This window comes from Ruditapes philippinarum, unplaced genomic scaffold, assembly GCF_026571515.1.
Source record: "Ruditapes philippinarum isolate M1 unplaced genomic scaffold, ASM2657151v2 ctg3777_1_1_1_1, whole genome shotgun sequence".
Classification (NCBI taxonomy): domain Eukaryota; kingdom Metazoa; phylum Mollusca; class Bivalvia; order Venerida; family Veneridae; genus Ruditapes; species Ruditapes philippinarum.
In genome coordinates, this window is record NW_026852477.1 from 128875 (window position 1) to 146298 (window position 17424).

Consider the following 17424-nt stretch of genomic DNA (forward strand, 5'->3'; position numbering starts at 1 on the left):
CATAATTTCTAATCAAGAAAATACTAGTAGTGTAATGGATTATATAGAATATGTACAGACATACTTGAAATTGGAAACGGATCCGGTACGCTGGGTACCCCAGCAATTAATTAAGGACAATGTGAATGATATAGAGATGTGAGACTTCCATGGAATCAGCTTGCCCCGAAATGACGGCGTGACTTGCTACCTCTATACTGCATACAAGTCATGTAGTTGCAAATACCTGTTATTTGTAAAGACATTTTATTAAATGTTTAAAGTGGAAATTATGTAAAATATCTGAATGAGTTAAGTGACATATTCTTTAATCTTACTTAATATACAATGTACTTAGTTGCAAAAGAAAGTGTGCATTTGGTTACTGGGAAATAACACTTTTTAGCAAAATATTGGCAATAAATTTAACAAAAATACAAAAGACGCTGGTTCATTGTTATTGAAATTTGATAATAACCATGTTTATATAAATATCTTAAGGTTAAAAGTGTTGCAGAATTGTTTGCAATTGATTAGTATCTGTTGCGTCCATTTTGTCTACGGCTCAACGCAAGTGTTCGAGACGTCTTCTGTAGACGGCTGGAATGGTGTTCCATTCAAATATTCAAGTTTTCAAAAGCAATTTAGAAAGGCTTTTACAAAATCACAAGCCCGCACATTTTACTTTTCACCCGCCTGCTATTTGTAAACACGTAAAGCAAATTTCTGATAATAATCAAATTTCATTCAAATATAAATCATCTTGCAGTCAATATATTTTTCTGTAAATATTGATAACTATTATGACAATATTTGCTTAAACAAGTATTCAAATTTGTCTGTAACCAAGTGCGCACTACCTTTTGTAACCTGGTATTTGTTATGCGAAATGGAACAATAGTTACTCTGTTACTGACGTATATAAATTTATGAATATTCTGGCACATTTTATATACTGTACTGTATGAGGATGGTATCTGACTTAATTAAGCTTCAATTTCTTTACTTATATATAGACGCACAGAGATCCGTACTATTAATCTGTGGTAGACGGGAGTATTTTTTTTCCTTTTCTTACTTGACCGAGAAACAAAGTCATTTAAATTTTTCACTTCTTTATTTATTTATTTATTTATTTATGTCTTATCCATGAATACATCAGTTTACACATTTTGTATATACATATTCATAAAACAAAATAAAAAGGTATATAATTATACATGGCCATTCACAATAGAATTATAGGAGACAGTGAAATTTATGTATGTATTTTTTGGTGTACATTTCTAATTTCTATTTCTTTATATTACAATGCTATTTTGTATTTATTTTCTTCTGCATTCCATTACAGAAGCTATTGTATGTGCGGGCAATGGTGCGTCTTGAATGAAGCATTGAAAATTAGAAATAAAATAAAATAAATTTTGATTTCGTTGCTCTCATGGACCTTTCTTGTCTTAAAAACATTTGTAGGACCTTTCTTGTCTTAAAAACATTTGTACAAAAATGTTTCTCATTATTTAAATGCACTCGGAGGAAAGTGAAACTTCTACTTAAACTGGGGCCCGATTTGAAAGTTTAGCTAGGAATAAAACTTGTTCAATGTCAGTCTATCTAGTCTATAGATCTATATCTATTTGCCAGCTTAAAATTACCACACCTTCTTAAATTCCATACCGGGTGCTATTTTAACTAATGGAAAACATCCTTATATTACGCTGAAGGTTTAATGCACGTGTGTACGTGTAATTACAAGATTCGGAACGAAAACAGTGCTGAGGAAGATAAATTAAAAGTTCTTCAACGCACGTGCACATTAATTATAGATATCTTCAAACGAAACCCGATCATCTGCCTTGTCAAGAAATTACATGTATACTGTAGATACTGCCCCAAAAATCGTTAAAAGAAAATATGTCTAATTAAAACCCCCTTTTTCCGGGAAAAATAAAACTTTTGCTTAAAGTGCATACGCCGGGTAAATTTTAAAAAAAAAGCGAAAAATTTATTCTAACTAAAACACATAAAAAAGGTAGTCCCCAAAGTTGCCATTTATGTGACGTGAATGGCTTTGATTCAATTTGATTTTAAGGTGTTTTGGGTATTTGTGAACTCTTCCTATAACTCATATTTATTTAATGCAGAATATAGTTTCCATTTGTATTCATAACCTGGTAATTGTCTTTAAGGACAGTTTAATTGCCTGCCAGTATCCTTTTAATGAAGGGGGGCTCGTACAAGGAATTTGATAGAATATCCTAGCAGATGCATTGACTTTCACTCCGACAATGGTCTGTGTGATTGTTGTTCACTGTTCAATGCCTGGGTTGATATATATAGCAGGGTTGTTGAAATATACGAACGGGGATGTTCCCCATTTGGGTGAGGTTGATGCCCTTGAATTAAATTTTTAGAGGAAGAATGATGTTTATAAGACGGGGTGAACTAGCTAGTAAGTGTTCCCGTCCATCTTTGATAGGTTTAAATCCCTATCCACCCAAAGATTTGAGAACACCTATTTTACCTTTTCAATGGACATGGAGAATTCCAGAAACTCTCTGGATCTAGTTCTTGTGGCTTTAGCTAAGACTCAGTACCTATAACTAAATCAAGTTTTGGAGGAGCTAATTAATAAGGTTGCTGATTTTTTCATCATACATGAAGTTCTAAATATGGCCTTCAATTTATAACTAGATAAGGCTCGAATTACTCTCAAGTCATAGGACAAAGCTATAATAATTAGGCTTCAGAGGACAATCGTGAGGAACCTGTAGTATATGTTCAATGTCTAGCGCACACTAATGATCAAAGACCATGGCGATATTTTTTGATGATACTTTAGACAATTCCTTGACGGATATGACGTAAAATCAGGACATCGCACCGGTGCTTTAAATTTTCGTAAATTACTCAACTATTACTTTGAATTTTCAAATGATAACATAGTATTTATATAAAACTTCAATTAATATAGTACAATTTCCTAAAAGCCTAACATTAAGTGTTTTAGTGTTTGTTTATGCAACGCCTGGTTACGATGAATATCTGACTTGCGCACTGGCGAGAGAAGTGTTTCCTGTCGGAAATAAAACAGAAGGAAATAGTTCCTTTATTACCAGCCATTAGTGTAATTTATAAATGTTTACAAAATAACATCGCACACACTTTGTGCCCTCGTGACTCTTTTCTTGATGAAACTAGAAGAAATGATGATTTATCTGCAAATATTGAAATAATTAAATAAAAGTTATTAATGTGCGAAAGTAGTTCCCTTTGATGGACAGCTGAAATAATTTTTCGAGAGAAAGAAAAATTGGATTATAAACTGACTTCTCTCGTTTCTATATTATGTTAATTAAACATGGGCACAAAAAGTAGAATTTGGCACTGGTGAACCTGTATTTCCATCCAGTTTTTGTGTCCAGGGAAACGTGAAGGCATGTTAACTTGAAACCATGAACTGTGAACCAGTGTGTTGTATAGAGATAGCACACTACCATCTTTCCTTTCCAGTTGTAGGCTTTTTAAAGTAATTGAATTGAGATTTAAAGTAATTAGAGTATGCAAAAAAGAGAATACGAGAAAGCTGACGACTCCTCTCGCCGAAAATCCTCTGGTAGATCAAGCATGCATGGGTCAAGTCGTCAAACGGGTTCTGGTAACTCTGGAGTGTTGATGGTTGGACCAAATTTTAGAGTTGGAAAGAAAATAGGATGTGGAAATTTTGGAGAACTTAGATTAGGTATAAAGTCAAGTCATAATGATACGCCTTTACTTGGGGAGTTTGTAACTTCATTGTATTCATGCTGTCATATTTTAAAAAAAAAGAATGTTAAAAATTTATAAGGTTTATCTATTTTCAGAGGTTTTGAATATAAGTGAATTTTGTGACAGAATGAGTTGTATCTTATAACTTGTTATGTGGTATAGTATATGTTTTGTATCTTTAAATACTACATACTATCACAGGAATCGTAAATTCCACTGCCCCACTCATATAAAAGTTGAGATCGAGGCAGGATGTACTGTACCGAATTGTAGTATGCTTTAAAATTTGCTGATGTATCGGACTGCTAGAATAATCAGTTTGTTTACATACTGGAAACAAAGCTTACAAGTGTTTTAGAATTTATATAAATTGTGCACTTTATAAAGGTCTGAACACATTGGTAACTGGATATGGGTGTGACTGGAATGTGGCTGACAATGCTCTATAAAGTGTGATTTATACATAACCTCAAACACAAGCTAAGCTGCTTCGTTTCCGGTTTTAGTTCGTTAAATTATGTAAACAAACACTTGTAAGATTGGTTTCATGTAAAAACTGAATTAAAATGGATTTGATCATCATCAAATCAAGTAATATTAAGACAGTCTTGTATATAACATATATGATAACACTCAAGAGTTTTAAAATCCAACATATAAGGCAGTATACCGTAACAAAAATGCACTCCACCATAGCAGTCCATATGGGCTTCTAGTTACTTGAGAACTTTACTTTCATTTGGTCAAATTCTAGTTATTATTAATTGCTTTGAACATCTACTTTCCCTCAAATTGAAACAGGCTGCAATATCTTAAAATTGATGTTCAATTATGTTTACAGCAAAATCTATAAAGTTGAAGGAAGATCTCACCTGTTTCATTAACTTGAACGAACAAGCATTGTCACGCCTTTATAGACATGCATCTTTCCAACAACAAGCAAATTCATTAAGTTTAAATTGATGTCCCCACGCATTTAGATACAAATCATGTTAATATAAAAACATAAGAATATGAAAGAATATTAATCTGGTGTCTTTACTTGTAAAGATCTACAAAAAGCCTGCAAAACTGAGCAGTTATTGTTTAGGCCATCCTTGCATCTGAGATGAAATGAAATTGTACCAAATTGTTAAGTGCATTTTGAAAAAATAATTGTAAGAATAAATGATTGTTTACTCATACTGTGTAATATTCATTAATTTAAAACTTATTTTAGAGACTTTATTTCACTTTTCTCATAAATGATTATTGATAGGTTAGAATGATGTTTGTATCTTACTATGTTTTGTATGGTTAGTTTGTTTAATAACTTCACTTTTTTACTTGTGAGTAATGTTGACCTTTATAAATCCCTATCAACAGGGAGATGAAATGCTGTATTATACGCTTTTTTCATGTCTGAATGTGATTGATAAATTATAATTAAGTAATCTGAAATTACTAAATATAATATTTTTACCCTTTACTTTCCTTGCAGGGAAAAATTTATACAACAATGAACATGTGGCAATCAAATTGGTAAGACCATTTTGAGATTTGTTTTTCAAAAACACATTGACATAAAAATTTGATATGGTTATTAAACTCATTTTGTTAGATGCCTTTTTTGATAATTTTATACAAGTGGTAAACATTTCTTGATTTGAATACAGAAACTAGAGATTATTTAGTAATATTCACCTGTTCTTTTTGCTGCAGTCATTATATAATTGAGTTGTAAAACTTGTTAAGTTGTTTAACAAAGCAAAATGTATTTCAATTAATGTCCACCTATTTTGCTGATCTGTATTGGTAGTGATTATTAATATTATCAGTCTGATTATTAATCTATTACCACATACATTGTAACAGGCATTAGTTAGCCATTGACTTTGTCTTCAAGTTTATACCTTAATTATGATATGGGCCAAATTTAGGGAAACATTAGTTTGTCTGTAAAGATCTTTTTATGCCCCAACTTATAAAATGGGAACTTTCTGTGATAGGTTATGTCTGATGTATGCACCCACATAACTCTTCCTAGTCCTATCAGTCACTTGAGAAGGAATAAGCTGTGGTTTATGTCACTTGGTAGGGACATTGCCCTGCCCCATGACCATTAGATGACCCCTTTTGATTTTTAGGTCACTGTCGAAGGTCAAGGTCCTTGACCACTAAAAGCTTATCCTGAAAATAGCTGGGGAACACTTTTGCAATTGCCCAGTCTTATGTTTGGTGTTGAGGTTAGTCATAACTTGCAGATGATCCCTATTGGTTTTTAGATCAGTTGGTCTGAGGTCAAGGTCACTGTGGCCTTGACCACAAAAAACTTTTTTCCTCCCTGTGGATATTGCAGACTCTGCGCACTAGATGTATTATGGTGCCACAAAAGTTAAACTGCACTTACAGGATTATTTTTTTTCTTTGCTCAAGGAAATATATTTATTTAGAGTACCACTCTATGTATGTGTTGATACTTGAAATGTAATGCTGTAGACAGTGATTAGGGAGGACCAAATAAATAAAAGTGCATCTAATAGACTATATACAAGTCATGTATATTACAGATTTTTATTATTTTCAGTAGTTTATTTTTGAACTTGATTTTAAGACTTGGGTGTAGACTAGTTGTTATTTTCTTTTTCAGGAACCTATGAAATCTCGAGCTCCACAGCTTCACTTAGAATACCGCTTTTATAGACAACTAGGACAGTCAGGTGAGATACTTTTGAGCACATTAGTTTTGATCTACATGTGCACTTACCTTGATGACCATAAATAAATTGATAACTGCGTAAGAGAATCAATTCTGTGGCTTTCTGTGGTTTTAAGTATTGCATTTATTTGCTTGTAAGTAGTTGATTTGGAATTCCACTAAAGAGTGGAATTATTTTAGATATATAAAAATTCTTTTGATAAATTTTAAATTTGAATAAAATGGAGGCTTGTCAGATGTCTAGGATTCCTGGTCCTGGACTTTGTATTAAAAAAAAAAAAAAATTCCAACTTTAAAAATAAGAACAGTAACAGGTGACTTACTGAAGCTTGGGGATTGCATATGAGTAAGCACCTTCTTATGCTATAGGCATGATAGATAGTCTGACTTCTTATAAACTGAAAGCAATTTGATTTTCATCTGACCTTCGGTCATTCCATGTCTCTAAACTTCATATGTTGCTTGCTTATAAGTTATATATCATGCAGTTATTTATTGGCTATACTTTAGGGTTTATTTGTCAACAAAACAGGTGGATAAGATGTATCAATGAGACATTAAGTCTGAACCATAGAGCTTTCATTAAGACGATTTTATTCAAATAATAATGTGGCATCCCTTGTCACCCTAATCATTGATATAATATTTGAAACAAGTTTTTATATATAATTAACATGATTTATATATGCAACTTCACTGATTTTATGACCTCTGATTGGTTAAAGAGGCGCAACTGGGGTGGAAATTTGGAGTAACAAAGGAGCATACAGTAGATGGTCATTTAAATCCTCATTTGTGTCCCTGAGTTGTGATTATGTCCCTAATCAAAGTTAATTACTATACTGATTTACTACATGTATGACTCTAAATATTTAGCTCTAAGAATTGTTGCCTTGGCAGTGTTTTTTCTCATTTAATTGGGAAGAGTCTCTAGCCTCTTGATTTTAAGAAGAATTATTGCTAAAATTGCTAACTTTGGATTAGTATGAAAGCTGTATGATTTTAAAGAAAATTTCCATTGCGTGAAAATTTACTGATTGGCCATATTTTACATGTGTCAGTTCGACTCAGTTGCTGTTGATAATACTTTTACTTATCACAAGAGCCACCTTTGTTGAATAGAGATTTTTTTGTGGAGTTTAATGTAATTATGAAAGAAAATCTATGAACTTTTAGTAAGGAAAAAACAAAATAATTTTTATGCCCCCACAATGTGGGAGCATATAGCGTTGCACTTGTCCGTCCGTCCGTCCGTCAGTCAGTCCGTCCGTCAGTCCGTCCGTACGTCCCGAAATCTTGTGAACGCAACTCCTCTTAAACCGGATGGCAGATTTTGCTTAAACTTACAGGAATGAACAACCTTAATGTGTAGATGGTAGTAAACGAAGGAATTTTCGCTGCGACCAAATTTGACAGAATTATGGCCCTTTGTTGATTTTTTCACTAGATACTATGTAGAAATTTTGTGAACGCAACTCCTCTTAAACCGCATGGCAGATTTTGCTTAAACTTACAGGGATGAACAACCTTTATGTGTAGATGGTAGTAAAGGAAGGAATTTTTGCTGCGACCAAATTTAAAGAGAATTATGGCCCTTTGTTGATTTTTTCACTAGATACTATGTAGAAATTTTGTGAACGCAACTCCTCTTAAACCGCATGGCAGATTTTGCTTAAACTTACAGGGTTGAACAACCTTAATGTGTAGATGGTAGTAAAGGAAGGAATTTTTGCTGCGACCAAATTTAACAGAATTATGGCCCTTTGTTGATTTTTTCACTATATACTATGTAGAAATTTTGTGAACGCAACTCCTCTTAAACCGCATGGCAGATTTTGCTTAAACTTACAGGGATGAACAACCTTAAGGTGAAGATGGTAGTAAAGGAAGAAATTTTCGCTGCGACCAAATTTTACAGAATTATGGCCCTTTGTTGATTTTTTCACTATATACTATATAGAAATTTTGTGAATGCAACTCCTCTTAAACCGGATGGCAGATTTTGCTTAAACTTCCAAGGATGAACAACCTTTATGTGTAGATGGCAGTAAAGGAAGGAATTTTTGCTGCAACCAAATTTAACAGAATTATGGCCCTTTGTTGTTTTTTTCATTATATACTATGTAGAAATTTTGTGAACGCAACTCCTCTTAAACCGGATGGCAGATTTTGCTTAAACTTCCAGGGATTAACAACCTTAATGTGTAGATGGTAGTAAAGGTAGGAATTTTTGCTGCGACCAAATTTAACAGAATTATGGCCCTTTGTTGATTTTTAGTTTTCAACTTGTGGCACATGTAGTCCCAAAATATTTGACCTAGAGTTATAAGATTGACAGAACAGTGGCGTGTGGGGGCATCCGTGTCCTATGGACACATTTCTAGTTTTTTCATAGCTTGACAAGGAAGCTTGTGAGTCCCAGAATGATTAAAGTTTAAAGATCATAACAATTTTATTTTAAAGTTGAAATTTTGACTGAAGTTTTGATCATCTTGTATGTTGTTAGAAAATGTAAAGACATTCTTTTCACCAATAATTTATATTTCACAACTGTTTGGTTTATAGTTTTGTTTTAAATAACCCAGTTTGAGCTTGCTAGAAGAGCAGTTACTAGTTTGTCCTCAATATTTGTAGTGTAAACTCCTTGCATTTTGACTAAAAAACCTTTGACTGTTCTTGTTCAGTGAACTTATTTTGGACAGTGTGAGGCCTATATACGTCTGGTTAGTGTCAAAGAATCATGTTTTTAGAGTGAAAACCACATGTCTAATGCAATTTATCTTCTGCAGCTGATAAATTGAAGAGCTGATAATTACTGGTGTATATGTTAAAAATGGTATAGACACTAATAATACACCTGAGGAAAATGTATGTGGATAAATAATGGAAATATATCTGTATTTTGCCACTAGACCCTAAACAAATGAAATCATGTAGATTTTTATAAAACAGTTTTTTCGTAACAGCACACTTTCTAAAATAAACCCTTATTTAACAGAAATAATTTATGACATACAAGTAAAAGGATAGAGACGTGATTTTGTTACGTTTTTACTGCCTAAGTAATTTACTGAGCCACTGTTCATGTAAGATAATTTTTTTTCCAATTTACGCGAATACTTACTAGCTGTTGCAAATATTTTTGTTCAAGATTTGCTGTCAAGTGATTATATAGCGTATCCCCGAGTAGTGTATATTGATTATTGATTAAAGACTGGGAAGAGATGTTGCTGTTGGCAAGTAACACTTCCTTTCTCTATAGTACCACTTGCCCAATAATTCCTTATCAAATCAGCTGATGTCACTCGATTGTCTTCAAGTTGTAAGATAAACTCAGTTGTCAATGTTTTTGGTGTTTGTGAGATTTTTGTTTCCTCGTAAATATGCAAACAGTTTTAGTTCTGTATCATGGTATTTTCTGTTACAATGGGCTTACAGGGGATGAAAAATCTTTAGATAGTTAAATTACACATTAACGCATGAACTGAAAATGTTTATAAACTTTGCTGTTTAGAACAGTTCCTGACAATAGTTAAGTTTAATACTTAACATATCGGTTACTTTAAATCCAACAGTGTGTCAAAATAAAATATCAGGTTTCAATTTTATACATTACTATGTATATGTTTATTAACGAGCTACATATACTATGGCCTGTATGGTTTATGAAGGATGAATGGTTCTATCCAGTAGCTATTAAATTTGTAATGAGAGGAACTGAATTAAGGTCTTTACCAGGAAAGTGGCATGTACAGTATTTGTGACGCTATGTAAAAACATTTGAAAGTGGTCAATTTTAAATCACTTATCGTAAATTGAAGATTATGTTAAATCTGATTGTGTAATTTCGAAAATGATAGAATATGAGTCTCAGATGTTGGCAGTGACCTTAACTAGCTTATACAGTATTGCCCTGCTGATTACTGTTGTTAGCTTAATTGTAGAGTCCCATAGTTGAAAGCTGGATACACCATACACACAAATACAAAAAAAACATTAGAATAAGGGTTAACATATGACATATTTGCACAAAAATTATGTCTCTCTCAGTATAAGAAAGTCTAATGATAAAAGGGAAAGTAAATGTCAGCAATTGATTTTTTTGTAATGTTCAGTGTTTGTAAGTACCTTGTATGAGGTGTTGCGATATTTCGGCTCCCACCACTTACTGTACTTGTTATACTGATAGTTTTATCTCGGCTAAATATTGATTAGGTCGACCTTTAAAAATTGTAACATACTCTAGGTTTTAAGTTGGTCTCTTCAGTCTTGATATAGTGTTAATTTTTTTCTGTTGCTATTCCAGTACAGATAACTAAGAAAAATTGTTTCCTTTCAAGCAATTGTTGACTGTTGCATGGACTCGAGAGTGAAAAAAGATAATAATGTTATAAACTGATTGTTTTATTAAAATGAAAACTTGTTGTAATCACACCTAAATAATGTAGCTTTGCTTAACCCTGAACACCCTAAATATCTTTAATGGACTAGTCCATCTTTCATTCTGGACTAAAGTTTGAAAAAACATTAATCATTTTTAGGTTAGGGAAAGTTTCAAAATATTTACTAACCGGATAGCAAACAGTGCTGACCATGATTATACGGCACAGACATGCTGGCTGATTTTGGTCTGCACTGGTAGCATTGGTAGAAGCAGTTGCTGCCAGCAGACAGACACCAGGTCAATGAATGATTTGATGGCAAAAAAAATATTGCTCTTGTTTGAATTTTTGATGTTACAAATATAAATTAGAGATATATTAAGTAACATTTCAATACATGATAACTGTACAGTATTGCAACGTTGATCCGTTTATGTTAATTTATATTATAGAGCACTGTGTCTATGGAACTCTGTAACGTACTAAAGTAATATTTCATACTGATTTCATATATGAGATGATTACAATGAAGTACTATATACCAGTATGAATTTTAATATGAAGAAAACAAACTTCAAGAAAGTTGAATTTATGATAGGAATATCATGAAAGTTTATGTGTTTAATATTTATGTGACTTGATGTCAATCAATTTGGATGAAATTTTTCATATTGTAAATAATTTTTCATATGCTCATTGTAAGGCACTAACAAAGCAAAAAGTCTATCCATTAACTATTTGAACTTTAGGTGCCGTAATTGAAGGCATATATATGCCATCATTTAAGATCCAAGCGAATATTCACGAGTTGTGTTACATATCTTTCCTTGAGAGTAAAAAAAAAATCATGAAAAAATATGATTTTTACTCACAGTTAAATTACTAGTGAAACACTGATGCGAGCTTATTAGGTAATTGCTAAGTGCAACCTCTTGTACATGTTAAATACTACCAGTCCTGAGATTGATAAATTATTAATTAACTTTCTAAAAATAGTTCATTTAACTACTTAATATATAGACCAGGATGTTTTAATAAATATGTTGAGAATAGTTTCAAATCACATCTTTTAAAAGTTTTATTATTTTGATACTGGCGTTTATCAAAATCATACCATATATAGATATTTTGTGTTTTATTAATCTGTTCATTTCTCTAGAAGATAGTACTGTTGAAGTTATTTACAATAATAGTCTGTTATATTGTACAAAAGGTTACATTTACACTGATAATATTTCCATTTAAAGTTGTGATGAACTGGCATTACATTACTCATGCTGTTTGAAGTTTCTGGCAAATATTGACTCATTCATGCATAAATTACTCATAGATTTATATTTTGGACATGTATTTTGACATTTTATTATGGAAAACACTCCTATTTATGAGCTGTATACAATATGATTATTTGTCAGAATCATTGATGTCTCATTCAGCAGAATATGATTTCTTTAAGATATATAGTATCATTTGTATTTAATAAGCTAATAAGTTGGAAATATTCTATGATTTTTGACGTTGGTATGGTGAATGTCATGTTAATCTTATGAACAAGAGGTTGCTAAGTAGCACTTATGTCTGACAATTTGTCAATTTTTCGTCTAGATTAATTGACTCCTTGTCAGTAAATTTATGCTTTCTTTGTATTAAAATAGATCAAAGGTCAAAGTCATGGGAACCATGTCAAAAGGATTGAGTTTTATGACTCTAAAATTCTGTTCTGGTTCTTTTTGGTATATACATGTAACAAGGCTTGTTATGGCACCGTTGTTTCTACTGAATAATAATTAAAGGATATGTAAATAGTTTTTTTCCTATTAATAAGATGCATATTGCAAATGATAGACAAAAGTTCATTAAAATATAGCTTGAAGTGTTATTTTGTCTAAGATAGTCAGAAACAGAGATGTTTGTGACAATTATAAGTTAATATCATCGTGTAAGTTGACATCAAGCATTCCCTATGATCAATATCAGTATCTATATTTCTGTTGACCAAGGCCATAGAGAGGAATGTCATAATCTATTAACATATAGACAAGTTTCACCAGAGTATGTTTCAATGCCAGCGGGAATAATCCTCACTTCAGAAATTATGAATTGGATTAGACAATATTTACCTATTGGTATACAGAAGCAGTCTAATCCCTTAACCTTTGATGCTTTGGTGAATTTCTAGTCCACTATTTCATGAAGATTGCTACTTTTCTCACCTGGAAAAGGATTGATATTTTTGGGACTCCTGTATTTATTTCAGTGAGGACATCCATAACATATCTAGAAGAGTTTATTCCAGTTCTGAAACAAATCTATGCATTTTAACTTTCCTTCTTAAAAATGAGAACAAGATAGAAGATCAATCAGTTTAATATATTTGAGTTGTGGTTTTTAAAATAAATGGTATGAATTTACGTCTTTTGCCTCTATGAGTATTTCCAACTATTTCTTGAGGATACCAATTTGTTGACGTTGCAAGCTGGAAATGGTTACTCTCTACAAATGATAATGAATCCCATATAAGGTTGGACTTGCTTGCATGAAGATAAACTAATGTCATATAACCATGTTAGTTGTAAACAAATGACAAAACAAGGTTTCAGGCACATGTTATCTTGTCATCCTAATATACACACAACTTATGACGCATGTGTGATTTATGTTGTATAAACAAACTTTTGAAAAAATAAATTTTAACTAATTTTTTGCAGCTCTAGAGATTTCAGTGTTGATGTACATTATGTTTGATGTGGTGTTCCTTTTGCTGAAAAGCATTGAACTTTTGTTTTTTGGGGTTTTTTTTGTTCTCAGTAATTAAGGTGAAAATAGACCCAAGAATTTATGTAAAATAAAAATTAGAAGCAAAATCTTTTGGAATGATCAGGATTTTTAGAGCATTTACATGGGATGGAACAATAATCAAACTATTTGAACATGTAATACATGTTTTAATTTTTTATTTCCACACACATTTCCTTTCTTTTGGTTTGAATCTCTTTCATGACAGAGTGGGAATTCTTGCATAGCAGACTGGCGTTTCCGTGAGTTTTACCCATGCCGGAAATTTCATCTGGCATGGGGGGTGCCAGATGAGTCGCGTGCCAAACAACAACGTCATTTTAGCGCACTTTATGGATGAACCGTGTTAAAATGACGTCGTTTTAGAAGGGAAATATGTGCTAAAGATGACGTCATTTCGCCGTTGTTATTTAAGTTGTAAATTCATACATTATTGTTAGAAAATAGTTACGGATGAAATGTCTTTAATTTCCATGAACATATATCATATTGAGGTTAACCATTTTAAATATGAAATAATATGGCAGAATATGCAAGAAAAAATATCTAACATATGTTTGCGGTTTGGATCGGAATATCTGTCCCTTGGGAACCCGCCCATGGGCGGTCACTCGGGACGGATATTCCGGTCCGAACCGCAACATATGACAGATATTATAACTCTCCACTGCTTCCACCATTTACTATGGGTTGTAGTTCACTTCTCATCTAGGTAAAGAAACAAGAGGTTCACCTGCTTTGCTAAATAGGGAAATTATCGGATTTGTTGTCTAGGGGTTACTTGACTGTTTCTTTGGCAAGGCAAAATTTTTGTGTGACAATTGACCGTTGACAACAGCACACAAATAAACAAACACACTGAAAAAAGATTAGGGGCATCTGACATTTGAGAGTCTTTCCACATAGTATATAGCTGGAAAGATGACATATGAGCCCATAAGAGTCTCTTTAAGAATATTAAATCAAGTAAAAAGAAAATTATGTATAATGATGTTTTCTATTTGCAGAGGGCATTCCAAATGTGTATTATTTCGGACCATGTGGCAAGTACAATGCTCTGGTACTTGAGTTACTTGGACCGAGTCTTGAGGATCTGTTTGATCTATGTGATAGAAAGTTCTCCCTCAAAACAGTTCTCATGCTTGCTGTACAAATGGTGAGTATAACAAAATTGTACATTTAACATACTCTTAATCATGATTAAAACATTTATAATCACATGTTGGATCTTCCTAAAGAATGAAGAAAAAGATTGATTTTTTGTTAGAGGTAATGTGCCTTTAAATCTCATATGGTGCAACAAATTTAAGTAAGTTACCCCTAATTAATCAAAGATATCAGTACTGTAAGATACATGAAATAAAAGGTCATGAAAATAAGAAATGGTCTCATTAAGTATTTATCATTAAAAAATGAAATCTGTAGTAGATGACCATGTTAGTTGTTCATGTTAATTTTTAATGAAAATAACTTGACAAGGGTGTCATTCGTTGATGAAATGTTATATTCCAAAACAAATCTTTGTATCATTGTAAATTATCTTGAAACAAACCAAAGTTAGAATGTGATGTTGTTAATATAGTATGATGACCTAATAAAGTCATTGACTGACATGATCTATGTTGGAATGTATTTTCGACAATAAGACATGATATTTCTACCTTGACATACAAACAAACATTGACACCAGGTGATTTTCCTGAAATATTTAGGCTTATCTTGAGGCATGCAGCTTTAAAAAGAAACTCAAGGTTAATAAAGAAAATTGAAAACAAAGAATACCAAGGCTAATTGGATGCACACCATTTGTACGAAAAAATACTTTTTCAAGTTGTTAAGGATATTTGAGATATTTGTAACTACTTGCATCGGTATCACTTTTGTATCAATAGGGATTATAGTTTCATTGATGCTGAAAATACATGATTATATTTCCTATAAGTTTTTGCAATGATATTTACCCGAGTCATCTGGCCGCAAGGTCATCCATGAATATCACAATCTGCTTTGTAAGTTTTTATTATACCACTTCAAACTTGACTGTTCATAATTTGTTGAAATAGTCTAGCAAGTAAATTAGCATCATAGGTGTTTGTATTGGAAGTGGTCAATAATTCTACTCAATCAAATCTAGTCTCTTGTATATAATTATACATGTATATATATCATATATGTGAGTGTGAGAGAGAAATCAATGTCTTGTCATGCAATTCAGAGAAGGCGTCCAATTCCCCTTACAATCTGGTCAATTTAATCAGGCATAAAAATGCCAATAAATATTTAGTGTTTGATTACTTGACACTAAGGACAGGAATGGTTTACATATCGCCAGGGACTACTACATGTAGATGTCTGATTTCTGAGCATAATAATTTTGTACCATGGGTATTTTAATAGGCCAGAGTTAATATAGGGTCATAAAGAGCTTGCTCAGTATATCTATTGTAATGCATTCTTTGAATGGATTATATATTACCTTCCTTACAGTGGCTTATCTTTCCTTTTAAGAAATGTTTTCAATCAGCTGCTAGTTGTATTATTTTGAGTAACACTGACTCTGTAATGGAGGCTATAGCGATTTTCTAGCTTTACTGGGGGATAGAGACGACCTCATTGCCCCTCCATGATTTATTCCAGGCACGGGTTGGGCACCTGAGTAGAACCACAGACATTCTGTAAACTAGCTGAATGTACTCCTCTCATGATAGAATCAAAAGGTTTGTTGCAGGATTTTAACAAATAAGGGCCACAACGTTGACGGAAAAGTAATGAATAGGGGTTAGTAAGGATTTTGAATGTATAATTAGTAATGCTTTAACATTATTTACTATGCTCCATTTCAGCTTCATCGCATGGAATATATACACTCCAAGCATTTAATATACAGAGATGTTAAACCTGAAAATTTTCTAATTGGTCGAAATTCCACACGGAAACAGCATATCATTCATGTGATAGACTTTGGTTTGGCGAAAGAATATATTGATCCAGAAACACATAAACACATCCCATATCGGGAACACAAAAGTCTGACAGGCACTGCCAGATATATGAGCATAAATACACATCTCGGGAAAGGTATATCTTCTTATTTGATTATTCATAAAATTATTTCTTTTAAATCAATATATGAATTAACATCACATCCCTTTAGAAAATGCCATTGACCTACAAAATTAATAGTCTTCATTATTTTTCCCAGCAAATTAAACACATTCATTAGATGTTAGTAGCCTTAAGAAATGATGAAATTCTTTTCCTTGTTTTGAAATAAATTAAAACCTGGTTGTTAGATAGAGGAAATACTTCAGGGTGATAAAAAAGGAAATGCCAGTACTGTAAATTCAGTTGCTATGATATTAATTTTGTGCAATTTTCAAAATGAGTTTAATAAGAAATCTGATAATGAAAATTGCATTAACTAAATTAATTGAGTTTTGTTGATGTAAATGTTAATTAGAAGTTACATGAAAGGAAAGTATGGTAGCATAAATTGTAAGCACAAAAAATAAGACATGAAAATCATTATGTACAGATACTTTAACTCTATCATGCTTTAAATTATTATAAACTGATATTTTTTAACTGTTATTGCAAATATTATTAGGGGTTTGTTAAGCATGATACAGTAAATACTGTAGTAACTTTCTACTCTATGTAAATAGAATTATGTTTGTGTAGTTTTAACATGATTTGATCAGTCATTTATATTCACACTTCAAACTGCTTATACTTTATTAAGTATGGACATATCATATATATAAGTTATTAACCTGTCTAGCTAAGCTAAGAGGTCAACAT

The 17424-nt window shown here is 32.2% G+C and overlaps 1 protein-coding gene across 9 annotated transcripts in view; it reads left to right on the forward strand.

The window, feature by feature from the left end:
* The first annotated feature begins 2824 nt into the window (after positions 1–2824).
* The window catches only part of LOC132714369 (casein kinase I-like), a 36591-nt gene continuing 21991 nt past the window's right edge, over positions 2825–17424 (forward strand). For 5 of the 9 annotated variants that reach the window (XM_060697285.1, XM_060697266.1, XM_060697240.1 and 2 more), the window contains exons 1-5: positions 2826–3721; positions 5228–5268; positions 6377–6446; positions 14631–14779; positions 16467–16701. In XM_060697285.1, the coding sequence (XP_060553268.1) occupies positions 3541–3721; positions 5228–5268; positions 6377–6446; positions 14631–14779; positions 16467–16701 (676 nt within the window). In that variant the 5' untranslated portion in view covers positions 2826–3540. Of the gene's footprint in view, positions 3722–5227; positions 5269–6376; positions 6447–14630; positions 14780–16466; positions 16702–17424 lie in introns of all 9 variants that reach the window. The other 4 variants (XM_060697248.1, XM_060697233.1, XM_060697255.1 and 1 more) reach the window with 2 other exon arrangements.